This window comes from Nannobrachium achirus, assembly GCF_963921795.1.
Source record: "Nannobrachium achirus genome assembly, chromosome: 9".
Taxonomy (NCBI): domain Eukaryota; kingdom Metazoa; phylum Chordata; class Actinopteri; order Myctophiformes; family Myctophidae; genus Nannobrachium; species Nannobrachium achirus.
Genome location: NC_137818.1, coordinates 23,017,738 through 23,030,766, shown reverse-complemented (window position 1 = coordinate 23,030,766; position 13,029 = coordinate 23,017,738). Strand labels below are relative to the sequence as shown.

General features: G+C 43.9%; 1 protein-coding gene across 1 annotated transcript in view; it reads left to right on the top strand.

Moving 5' to 3' along the window:
- Positions 1-13,029, top strand: part of mtcl2 (microtubule crosslinking factor 2) — a gene marked incomplete at its 5' end in the record, with an annotated part of 125,094 nt that overhangs the window by 95,356 nt on the left and 16,709 nt on the right. Inside the window, 7 exons of the mRNA XM_080733006.1 lie at positions 411-580; positions 1,583-1,892; positions 2,582-2,851; positions 5,866-6,006; positions 10,926-11,048; positions 11,622-11,852; positions 12,849-12,965. Of these exons, the coding sequence (XP_080589132.1) occupies positions 411-580; positions 1,583-1,892; positions 2,582-2,851; positions 5,866-6,006; positions 10,926-11,048; positions 11,622-11,852; positions 12,849-12,965 (1,362 nt within the window). The remainder of the gene's footprint in view (positions 1-410; positions 581-1,582; positions 1,893-2,581; positions 2,852-5,865; positions 6,007-10,925; positions 11,049-11,621; positions 11,853-12,848; positions 12,966-13,029) is intronic.

Below are 13,029 nucleotides of genomic sequence, written 5' to 3'. Positions count from 1 at the left end.
GGGGGCTTTTATGCCTTTATTGATAGGACAGACAGGAAATGGGGGAGAGATGGGGAGTGACACACGGCAAAGGTCGTCTGGACCAGGAATCGACCAGTAGGCCAGCGGGCGCCCCTCAAATGTTTTCTTATCTGAGCAAATTACATTAAGTCAAAAATATACAAAAGTATACAATGCATGCTCTTTTTTAGTTTTTTTTCTCCACACAAAATCATAAATAAATGTCATACATATGTAAAATACACACAATAAAAGGAATGAACAAAAATAAAAAAAATATTCAAACAAACAAACAATACAAAACGTACAAGTCATGAACCTGACATGTATCACATGGAGAATAACAAGGAAACACAATATGAAGCTAATTTCTGTTCATTCTGTCCTTTAAATAAATGTCTCTGAACCAGGTGAAGAAGCTCCAGTACGAGAACCGTGTGCTGCTCTCCAACCTGCAGCGCTGTGACCTGGCCTCCTACACCGCTCCTTCATCCTCCTCCTCATCCTCTGCTCCCGCCCTGCGCTTGGCCCTGGAGACAGACGCTGAGGCGGGAGACTCGGCCGAGTGCCTCCCAACCAGGTAGGACGGGTCTCATCTTTTCTTGCTACACGCAGGGGTCTTCAACTTTTTCAGGCCAAGGACCCCTTAGCTGAGAGAGAGATGAAGCAGGGACCCCCTCTACATGTTGCATAAAAGTGCGTTGCAAACTTTCATCGATTTCATAGATAGATTCGTAGACTTGTTTGACAGCACTCTCGTCAGTCTATGTTGGATTCATGTTAATTTGCTTTTTTAGACATTTAACCACTTAAATTGTCGATACTTTGTATCACTCGGTACTTGTCTGCTCTTTGTTTTTACCTCTACAACAAACAAATAGCCGATCTTTGAGAGCTTGTAGATCAGCTATTTTCGGCCAAAGTTCTCCTCAGAATAGGGATGCGAGGGTTCAAGTCGTTCATCTAAAAGAATGATCCTATCACACAAAGATTTGGCAGCCCCCCTGTAGTAACTCTGAGGACCCCCTAGGGGTCCCGGACCCCCTGTTGAAGATCCCTGTACTACACCCAGTCAGTCTGTCAGGATTTTGCCCTTATAGTACACTGTTTCCCAAACAGTGGGTCGGGACACATTTGTGAGTTATGGACCAATTTCTATGGGTCACAACAACTCGGGTAAAAATCCCATCACTACTTCATAATTAAGAAGTAGTGAAAATCTACCAGCTCGCAACTATTTTCACTAGTTTGGGTCCCAGGCAAATCTCTCTTTTGGGTCTTGACCTGAAAAGTTTGTAACCACTGTTATAGTACAGTATATGGATTCACTCTGCGGCCTCAAATATGATTTCCCAAACTATAGTATACCACAAAGGTTGTAAAAACACAACACTTGAAGGTGTCTTAAGAGTTCATATTTCAGGGTGTGCTGATTGCTCAGGCTGATTACCATACACGCAATTAGAGGCCACAGACACAGACGCTTCTCGAGAAGTCCCAAATTCACTCTAGTTCATGTCCTATCATCCCTATCCTCTCTTTCCCCTCAAATGTATCTATTATTAATCCTTTCTATCCCCAGCCCACCACACCGCGAGGGCCCTGTAGGGGGCGAGAATGACTCCCTGGAGATCCCAGAGAGAAAGAGGAAACAGGAAGAAGAAGACAACTCTGACTCTGTGACATCACTTCCTGTGTGCCTGGGTCTGAAGGAGCGTGACGCCTTACTGGCCATGAGGGACCAGGCTCGCCTGGTTTCCACGGCGATACAGCTCATCACGTCCCCAGACTCCAACTGCCTGACCTCATCTCCATCCATCTACCATAAGGTCTGCAGCCACGACCAGGACGCAGGCTCATGTGACCTGGAGAAACCTCCGCCTCACAACCAGGTACCGTAGCTATGCAACTCATCTTTTTAGTGTGATTTGCTTAGCCATTTATTTGTATGGTCAATTGAGTAAAATTGACCCCAATGGAAACAAGGCCAAAGACACAGACCAGATTAGTTTAGATCAGGGGTTCTCAAACCTTTTTAGGCTGTGATGCCCAAAATAAACATATTTGAATTGGGGACCCTCACCCTGACAAGCACTTGGAATTGTAGGTATTACATTTAATTTGACTCTGTTCCACAGATAAATATTGTGAAAATAGCAGATCTACATGTACTTAAATTGTGTCAATTCAAAGTAGCGTATAGCACTGTACTGCTGTTGTCATTAACATATATTCCTGTTTCTGTTGTCAGACAACTGCATGACTATGAAAAGAGATTTGATGGAGGGTAGGATATTCTGTTGGTACAAAATGGGAGTATGTTCTGTCTGTTAAATTCTATTTTATAATTATTATTTTACTCAAAATAACGGTACAATTCAACATTCATGAAATACCGGTATGTATTACCTCATGGTTACAAAGGCTCAGAATGAAATGAAGAAATTGTGGTTTTCGCCCCTGGCGAGCCCATGAACCACAAAGCATCATGTCATAGATTTTGGACTGGAGTGCTTGTTGATGCTGTTCTACTTCAACACACAACATTCTGTTTGTTTTGCAACTATGCTTCTCCCAACAGATCTCTGAGCTGTCAGAGTTGGCAGACAGACCTCTGGTAGGAGCCCTGACAGGGAGACTTCAGGCACTCCACACCCAACTCCAAAGCTTCGTGGAGCGGGTAGAGAGCCTGGGCTGCTCCCCTGGGGGTGGGAGAGATCCTCAGGTGGAGGGGGCCTCTCCTCAGCCTCTGCTGTCCGAATCCGGTGACTCATGTCTGGATATGCCATCCGCCTCGCTCCCTTGTCCCGTGCTGAATAACCAAGATAGAACAGGCACTGCTGCAGAGAAGGTACAGGAGAAGACAAACACCCAACTCTGCCTGCTCTCTCTCTCTCTCTCTCTCTCTCTCTCTCTCTCTCTCTCTCTCTCTCTCTCTCTCTCTCTCTCTCTCTCTCATTTGTTGTCCTTTTCATTCTTTTGACATCTTTGAAAAATTTATATTTTTGTCAATCTGCTACCTTTTGTGGCAGATTGTATTCCTATTGTTTCCGCCCGTCTCTGTTTTCAGTTTGTCTGTTTAACCCATGGATTGGCTTACCAACCTACCCTGCTCCATCCTCAAATACACTGCTATGGTTCCTCCTTATAGAGAAGAATGGATTTACACCACAGCCTCAAATATGATTGACCTAAATTCACCGCCCTCCATCTGTAATGACTTCATGAAACAGACCCATGAGACGCCATTAGATTAGATGAATTTAAATTAATTGAGAGGAGATGAAGTGAGAGTGGAAGAAATCACTTCAATCGTATATATTTACTGTATATACCAGAGTCACCAACAATCTATCCTAGATCTTATTTTCCCCCTCTACAGTACACCAAATCTCTTCTCCAAGAAATAGCCGGTCCACAAGCTCACCGAATATCGGCGCTAGGGTTTGTTTGTGTGCTTAAAGGTGATACACCATGAAATTTCACTTTTCCTATTTTAAAACCTTTAGCAATTTCTATCCTCACAAAGTCCCATTTCTGACCGTTGGTTTTGAGAAGGCGAAGGTTACAAGTATCCCACGGGTCTCAAAACAGGCTATCCAGATTTGCTGGCAATCCTGGTGTAAATCCATTCACAGACTGCTGCCTTCACCCTCTGCATGCACGCTATAATGCATCTTAACCTATTATGTAGATGATGTAGCACCACAGGCCTCGGATGGAGCCTCTCTGTTGCATGACATACTGTAGTTCATTAAAGAGTTCTTGGAGCATCATAACTTACAGTATATCCTTCTATATTTCGGGAAGTAAAGCTTACATGTGCATAAAGCATACAGCATTTGGGTTTACAAACACATGTTTGTTATTGGCCCATCAACCATAGTGGCCTGGCGAGGAATGTTTGGACATAAACATGCAGCCATGTTGGATGATAACAGAAGGAGAGACGTGTTGTGATGTATGTCGGTCCAGTTACCATATATGGAGACCCCTGGCACCCATGTATGGAGATCCATGTACTGTATATAGTACATCCATTTTATGCCCATACATGGAGATCCCTGTCTGAACCAGCCACACAGATATGGGTTGTCTTCCTCCATATATGGGCATTCCCATATGAAGTCCGTCCTGTTAGATATGGGCTTAATATTGATGACATCAGGGATCTCCATATATGGGCATAAAAGGAATTATGTTAGAGTGGTTCCCATGACATCACAACATACAATATATTTTATGCCCATACATGGAGATCCCTATCTGAACCAGCCACACAGATATGGGCCATGTCTTGGCCATCTGGCCTGTGATATTATCGATGACATCAGGGATCTTCATATATGGGCATAAAAGGGATTCAGGGGAATACCCATATATGGACTTTTACATACGTAGGTGATTTCATCTGTGATATCACCTGTGATGTCACAGTGATGTGTCAGGGGTGACCTTCAGAGATACACAGATACATGGACAAGATGTGCCGGACATCACAGTGACATCAGAGCATGATGTCAGGGCAGCAAACCCATAGACCGTAAAAATGTGTACACGTCTACACGTCCAGAGAGACACGGACAAGCAATAACTTTCCACTTTAAAAGGGCAAGTAATGATCAGGCATGGAGAGGTGATAGCACAGTCTTTCCTTCTCTTGACAGTTCCTTTGTAACTATGGTAACCACTCTCCCAACATTCCATGATAGGCCTCCATTCTCACACCATGTTGTCTACCTTCATAGATGTCTACATAATTCATAACCTATTGGAATGTATACTGTAAATCACTTTGCCAACAAATTAGTATATTTGCTCTCAAATAGGGAGAAGAAGTGTTGCCAAGTTGAATGTGTCATGTCAAATTTAGGTGTTGTGCAATCTTTAGTTGTTTGATTGTCAATTCAGTCTCTATAATAAATGTATCTTATCTATTTATCTGAATGGTGTGCTGCAGAGATAAAGCTACTGTTGCCATTTAGGGTAGGACGTCATACGATGGTGTCGCTCGCTGAAAATAGCCGATCTATAAGCTCACGACATGTCGCAATCACAATGCATTGTGAGCTTGTACGGCTATTTCCGGCATGTGAAGCGGCCATGCAATGGATTATAAATTAGGCACAAGTCAGCGCTAAGACTTCAGCTCCATTAGAGGCCAAATCTGAGTCCCAACCTCCCTTCCACTCTCCCCCTCTCTTCCTCTTCCCTTCTCCATCCCTCGCTCCTCCCTCTCCTTTTCCCTCTCACGGCATGGGCACCATAACCGTTGGTTTCCACTCTCCACCTCCACCTCCCTGCGCTCCACCCCTCCACACACACACACACATCTCCCTCCCTAACTCCAAACACACCTCTCTTTAATTCTCTTTAACTATTCCCCTCCTTCTCCTTAACCTCCATGTTTTCCTCCTCTGCTCCTGTCCTCTTTGGCTCCATCCGTCCTACCCCGCCCCCCCCCCCATCCTCCCTCAGCCGTCGCTTCTTCCGTCCATCCTCCTTTTCTTTCTGTTCTGCACTCTCTCTTTCTCCTCCCTGACCAAGCTTGTCTTCCTCTACATCTTGTTCTTCATGTTGTGAGATCCATTCTTTTTCGTTTCCGTTTGACTTTTATTTGTTTATGTTTTATGGCTGTGTGACATACGGGGCGGACGCCATCTTGGATTGTTTTTTCGGTCTCTTATTGTTGTTTGTTTCTTTGTCTTTGTTTTGCTTTCAATCCCCACCTCTCCTTTCCATCCCTCCTTCCCTTCCTCCCTCACTCCTCATTCCCTCCCTCTTTCTCTCTTTCCACTCCTTTCATTCTTTTGTTTCTTTTTTTGGTTTTCTTTTCTTCATTAACTTGCCCATGCATGCATGCAGCAACCTGACTTTAGGGACCAATCAGAATGCAAGGGGAAAAGTCACGCAGAGGAGATCAGCCAATCAGAAGACAGTAACAAGGAGCTGGGCCAGGAAATGCTGCAGGAGGAACAGGAAGAGAAAGAGACAGACGATGCACTGGTGGGTTGCACAAACGCACACAGTGCACGTGCGCACACACTAGGGCATTCACCAAATATTCTAATATCAAAGTCACTAATCAACGTCATTCACCGAAGTCAAATATTCGCTTATTTTATTTTATTTTATTGTTTTCTCTTTTAAAAATATATAGTTTATAAAGCTTGGCTAGATAGGAAGTCATAAGAATGAGTTGTCAATGCCCCTGGTGGATGAATTTGTTAACGCTCTATACCAGGGGTTCTCAAACCTTTTTAGGCCGTGACCCCCAAAATAAACATATTTTAACTGGGGACGCCACCCCGACAAGCACTTGGAATTGTAGTTATTACATTTAATGTGACTCGGTTCCGCAGATAAATATTGTGAAAATAGCCGATCTACAGCCAACTACGCTGCGAGGCGTTGTGAGCATGTAGATCGGCTATTTTCACAATGTTCGCGTCCTTGCTTACTTAATATCCAGTCCTGTCGAATATTCGACTATTCGAATACTCTGAGGTCGAATAATTCGAATACTAAAAATCACTATTCGTGAATGCCCTAGCGCACGCGCACACACACACGCACACACACGTGCGCGCGCGCACACACACACACACACACACACACACACACACACACACACACACACACACACACAAACACACACACGCATTGACAGTGTCAGTATAACGCCAGCTCAATTTCACCTCAAACCGTCAATTCCTCTCAGAATTTTCATGCCTCCATTTCCGTCTTTCAGAGCAGAAAAACTGCTTACATTTCACAGTCAGGTGCAGCATATAGAAATCCATGGATAGACGGGGAATGAGTTTAGAAAACTGTCAACTATGTCAGCTGTGCTCATATTCACTCAGCATGGAGGATATGCCTGCTCGGAGTCAGGTTTGTTATGGAAAACGCACATGTGAGAGAATAGGCGCACATGCACGCACACACACACACACACACACACACACACACACACACACACACACACACACACACACACACACACACACGGCACACACACGGCACACGCACGCACCGAAAATGTGCATGTACATACACAACTTGTTAACTCCCACGCTTATATGTTCATTATTGGCAAACAGACATGTTCTGTACGCCGTTCACAAACGTATGAGTGCTTCCAATAATCATGTTTTAGTACGTTCATGAATTACACTAACAGTGTTACTGTAGCAACACCCCACTATAAACACACACACACACGCACGCACGCACGCACGCACGCACGCACGCACGCACGCACGCACACGCACACACACACACACACACACACACACACACACACACACACACACACACACACACACAATGACATCATCATCAGCTGGGGAACAAACAGGAAGAGAGGGCCATTGTCTGTCTGACCTTTTTCTTGGTTTTGTTCCCATGGCAACATTGGCTGTGTATATGTGTGTCTGTGTGCGTGGGTGCATGTGTGTGTGTGTGTGTGTCTGGGTGCGTGCGTACATGCATACGTGCGTGCATGCATGTGGTGCATGCATATTACTTTACATTGTGTGTGTGCGTGCGTGCATGCTTGCGTGTGTGCATGCATGCGTGCATGCATGCATGACTCCAAGCCAGGCAGCCATCCATGTTGACTGAATTGACATACATGACAGTTTCATAACTGTATTCCCTGGCCTCTATAAGTGGATTTTCGTTACACTGTGTGTTGCTGTGAAAGCTGTTTCCGTGCTCTATATAGGATGGAGATAAACAGTATGCATGGAAATACAGAAAAAGAGCTGAGCTGAAATAGAGCTCGTTTCACTGACGCCTCCTCGCAGCAACCAAATGGAGAGAAATGGAACTATAGTGAGCCATTTACAAGATCTGACTGAGAGAGAAGAAGGGAATTGAGAAGATGTAGGAAAAAGAGTGATGGGGGGACAGAGAGACAGAGGTGTAGAGCAGGGGTCTTCAACAGGAGGCCCGGGACCCCTAGGGGGCCCTCAGAGTTACTACAGTGGGGCCACATCTTTTTGTGATAGGATTATGTTTTTTACATTAACCATTTGAACCCTAGCATCCCTATTCTGAGTGGAACATTAGCCAAAAATGTGCGATCTACAAGCTTACAACGCCTCTCAGCGCGAGGCGTTGTAAGCTTGTAGATCGCCTATTTTTGGCAAAGCGGTTTGTAGAGGGAAAAGAAGAGCATACTAAGTATTGACGGTTCAAGTGGTTAAATGTCAGAAAATACACATTACTCCAACATGATGACAGTGCTGTCAAACAAGTCTAAGCTGTCTAAGAAATCTATGAACATTTTTAATCTGCGACACAATTCTATACAGTATGTAGTTGGGGCCCTGCTTCATCTCTCTCTCAGCTAGGGGGTCCCTGGCCTGAAAACGTTGAAGACCCCTGGTGTAGAGGAAGGAAAATAAAAAGTGAGTGATGGAGGGGGTGGGAGAGAGATGCAGAGAAATAGCTTCATGCTCCACTGTGTTGGTCGTTCAGAGCTCTGTAAAATGAATACGATCACTCACGGCAAAGAACTGTCCCTCAGTAAATTACCCAGCATGCGTCTGTAGCTTCATGTTGAAACTGAGTGGGGATGTTCCCTGACTGGCAGGTTTAAACATCACAGTTAAGGGAAGAAATGGGTTTAGATAAAAAGGGAATGACAGTGAATCTATTTGTTAACATTAGTCCTAAGTAGGTTTGGCATCAGGGGCTTGCTGGTACAATCCTGGGACAGGGGAAGGCAGAGAATTATGAATAAATGTAACCTTTAAATCACGATTTTTTTTATTCACATCGTAAGGGGTCTGATGGTGTTGCCTTTTCCAGTACGCAACTGATCTGGCATGATTATAAAACCAACTATTAACAAATATTTAACAAGTCATTAACTAACTTAAACAGTTTGGGAATGATCTATTAACTACTTATACCGAACAGTTATTCTAAAGTAATATGTAAAAGAGCATGCTACTCAGCAAAACATCCTTGTGTGAACTATCTGAGCATGCAGGTGCTGCCATCACATTTCCTCATGTGCTGACATATTGGCGTCACTACAGAACAGAATGGGCCTTAGAATAGCGAGCTCATCGCATGCTGCCCAAAAAAGGTACAATATTCCATCTCATGCTGGCAGGGCAGTACCTTTTTATCCAAATGTACAGCTGCACTGACAGATGAGTTGGGACTGGAAATCGCTATATATTTTGACAAACAAGACATACTGTAGGGCACTATATTGAGGAATACCGGTAGGTGCACCAGCGTGAAGCACAGCCAGTGAATCAGTGTTATTTACTTTCGTTCGGCATGTGACTGTGACTATGTGGATATGCTATTTTCTGATATAAATAGTCATCGGTTACAATATAACATGGTGGTGCTACATACAGTATATATTTTCTTTATTGTCCATGACTGCTTCTCCTCCCAAATCTGTGCAGAGCGAGTCACCAAAACACCAGACACAAGGAAGCGATGCATAACTCACCACTGTGCCTCTGGAAATGCACTGTATGCCTCACACTATAGTCTAATAACACCCTGTCCAATCCTTAGCTAATAATAGCAACCTATTATATGTGCAATGTATGTATGAACTATGAAGCCCCACGAATCACAATGTAGTGTACAGTAACGGAAAAATCGGGGTGCATATTGACAAACTGCTTGTGGAAAAGGAAAAATGGAATGGCAATCTTAAAAAATGTAACCTACAGTATATGGACAAAAGAACAAGAACAATATTGGTTCAAGTATGAGATTCATAAACATGTTTTTACAGGCTTCCATGGTCAACTACAATCCAACTTTACTCTTCAGTTTCTGTTGATACTGTGTTTGTTTATGGCCTGTTTCTTGGCACATCAGGCACTCCAAATCTGTGAGCTGTGATTGGTCTACTTATGCAGCGGTTTACAGCACATGTATACATATAGATATACAGCTAAGCCCTTTGGCCACGCCATACAAGTTTCAGTATTTGTTATCTTTAAAATTATAGAGGATATAACAGTATAACATTGTCCACCAGGGACTAGTAGATGCCCACTGATGTTGATCTTGAGGACCCGCTGCTGTTTTCCTAGCTCTTAGACCTACAGTACTTAGTCCTGGTTGTGACCATAGGTCGCAAATTAGTATGTGAACGGTCACAGCTTGTCCGTATGTATCTCTGTCACGCCTAGCGAATAACTGAGAAAGCATGTTTGGGCTCTCACAGCACATATCTCCATATACAGTACATGGATCTCCATATATGGGTACCAGGGGTCTCCATTATGGGTAACTGGTCCAATAGACATCACTGGCCAGATGGCGTCTTACTAGTACAATATAATAGGTAAATGTTATATATCAGGCAGAATAGAAAACCAGTAGATCTTCTATTTTCAATGCACAACCAAGTATACATCAGGGGTGTGTGTGTTGTATTGATGGAGGTCTGATCTGAGGCCTGTAGACTTGCAGTGACAGGGAACATTAGGGGTATAGTGTTGGATCGATGCTTCTAACTCACTCAGCAACTAAATGAGGCGTGCCTGAAATGAGATGAGGTGTGAGCTCCTGCATGTCTGCGCGTGCACGTATATGCGCGTGTGTTTGTACATGGGTGTGTGAGAGACAGAGATGTAGCGTGCCACAGCTCTGATCTGAAGGGTGTTAACTCTCCCTCTCTCTCCTCTTTTTTGTTCCTGCTCTCTCCTGCTCCTGTTTCACGCTGTTCTGCCTCGCCCCCCTCCCCAACCGTCCATTCTCTCTCCATCTCTCTACCTCCCGCTTCCCCACCCATCCATTTTCCACTCCATTCAATCTATCACTGCCACTTCTCCTTGTCATCAATCCCTCTTTCATCCTCCTGTCGTCCCGTCTCTTTTCCTTCCTTTCCCTCTCTACCTGTCTCCTCCGCTCTCCTGTCTCTCCTCCTCCAGGCGGTGGAGTCCTCCAGACTGCAGCTCCTGCTGTCCCAGGCGGAGGAGGTGACCTGCGGCGTCCAGGAGGAGTTGGAGGAGGAGAGACAGACTCACAGAGAACACTCCCTCAAACTAACGCAGGTGGGTTTGCACGTTTACTGCGCTCTCTCTCTCTCTCTCTCTTTCACACACACACACACACACACACGCACGCACGCACGCACGCACACACACACACACACACACACACACACACACTAACACACGCATTAACCAAAAAGTCAACAAATCAACTCGGTCGACTTCATTACACAAGTCAACTCCCACCAGGGAAAGTCGAAAGTAAAAAAAGAAAAGAAAGAGTTGAAGCATTACATGAACCGTGCAAGGTGTTGTGAGCATGTAGATCTACTATTTTCACAATTTCTGCCTCTAATATTTGACAATTTGGCCATTGTTTAATTTGTCATTTTAGAGGTATTAAAAAGTCCTTAAATTGTCACTTTAGAAATGTGCAGATACCCTCTATAAACTCAAACTTTATGTTGGTTTGTTCACTTTTGAGTGAGAAAACAATGTTGCACATTAAGTTAATCATCTGAGGACCCCCCAAAATAATTTGGGAACCCCCCCTGGGGGTCCTTGACCCACAGGTTGAGAACCACTGCTCTAAGGAAAAACACATTTTTAATAAAAACATGTGTGCATCTCCAGCTCCAGGATGAGCACCAGAAGGCCTTGCTCCGTCGGGACTTCCAGCTCCAGAGTGTGGACCTGCAGGCCCGCCTGCAGCACAGGCTGTGGAGCCAGGAGAGGAGCCTGCTCACGCAGGAGTCCCAGCACCTCAAGCAGACCCTGCTGCTGCTCAGCCTCAAGCTGCGCTGCTTCCTCAAACAGTGGAGACTGGGGAGGAAGCTGGACACCGAGGGCAAGGATGTACTGGAGGTAAGAGGCAGTAGGGATGGGTCCATATGAAAACTTCATATCACCATTTATTGTGACGAAAGAAATCGCGATTTACGATATTATCACGATGATCAAAATCCATTATCCTGGGGCAGAGCCGATCTACAAGCGTTGCGACACGTTGTGAGCTTGTAGATCGGCTATTTTTTGGCAAAGACATTTGATAGAGAGTAAAAAAAAGAATGTACGTATATTATACATATTAGTATAAGTATATATAGTATATATAAGTAATTTATATAAGTAACTTTTACAAATTATAGAGGGTTTACCGGATATGCAACTCGGCAAATAAAAGGTGAATTGATCCCAGGGCATGAAGGAGGACGGTATCACGATAAATTAAATCTCTGTGTTTTTATCACGATAAACGATCGCTTATCGGGAAAAAGTACTCACGTGTTTTACTTCAAGTGAAAGTATCAATACTGCATTGTAGAAATGATCTGTTACAAGTACAAGTCTGGAATTCAAAACTGTACTTGAGAGAAAGTGCAAAAGTATTAGCTTCAAAATGTACTTAAAGTAGCGAAAGTAAAAGTAGTCTACTCATTATGCAGAATGTCCCATTTCACGTATACAAATATTTTGAAAATAGCAGATCTACAAGCTCACAATGCGTTGCATCAAATTGCCGTATAGGGCTGAAGTGGTTAATGTATGTTTTGTAATAATAATCAAAATCTACAAAGTTACTAGTAAATAAAGTTTACAAATAAGTGTTGTGTAGTAAAAGTACAATATTTGGATCCAAGATGTAGTGGAGTAGAAGTTAAAGTATTGGAAATTGGAAATACTCAAGTAAAGTGAGCTACTTTACACCACTGGGTAATGGAAGACGGAAGGAGAGAGTGTGGGGGGGGGCATGGAGAAAATGAATTAGTGAGTGAAAGAAGTAGTGAATGAATGAATGAATGAACAAGGATGAAGAGGGAGAGACTGATAGGTAGTGGTGCTCTGTGATTGGTCCATTAGGTGAACAGCCTGAAAGACCTCTACCTGCTATTGGAGGAGGAGAAACTGACAAGCCCCGCCCACCAGGCAGACAAGATGGCCGCTGCAGAGGAGCAGCCACTCAGCCCGACTATCAAGGTAAATAAACAATAAACATTAGAAATAATCAGAGGCTGAGGAGTATGCAAGCACAGCAGAAAGC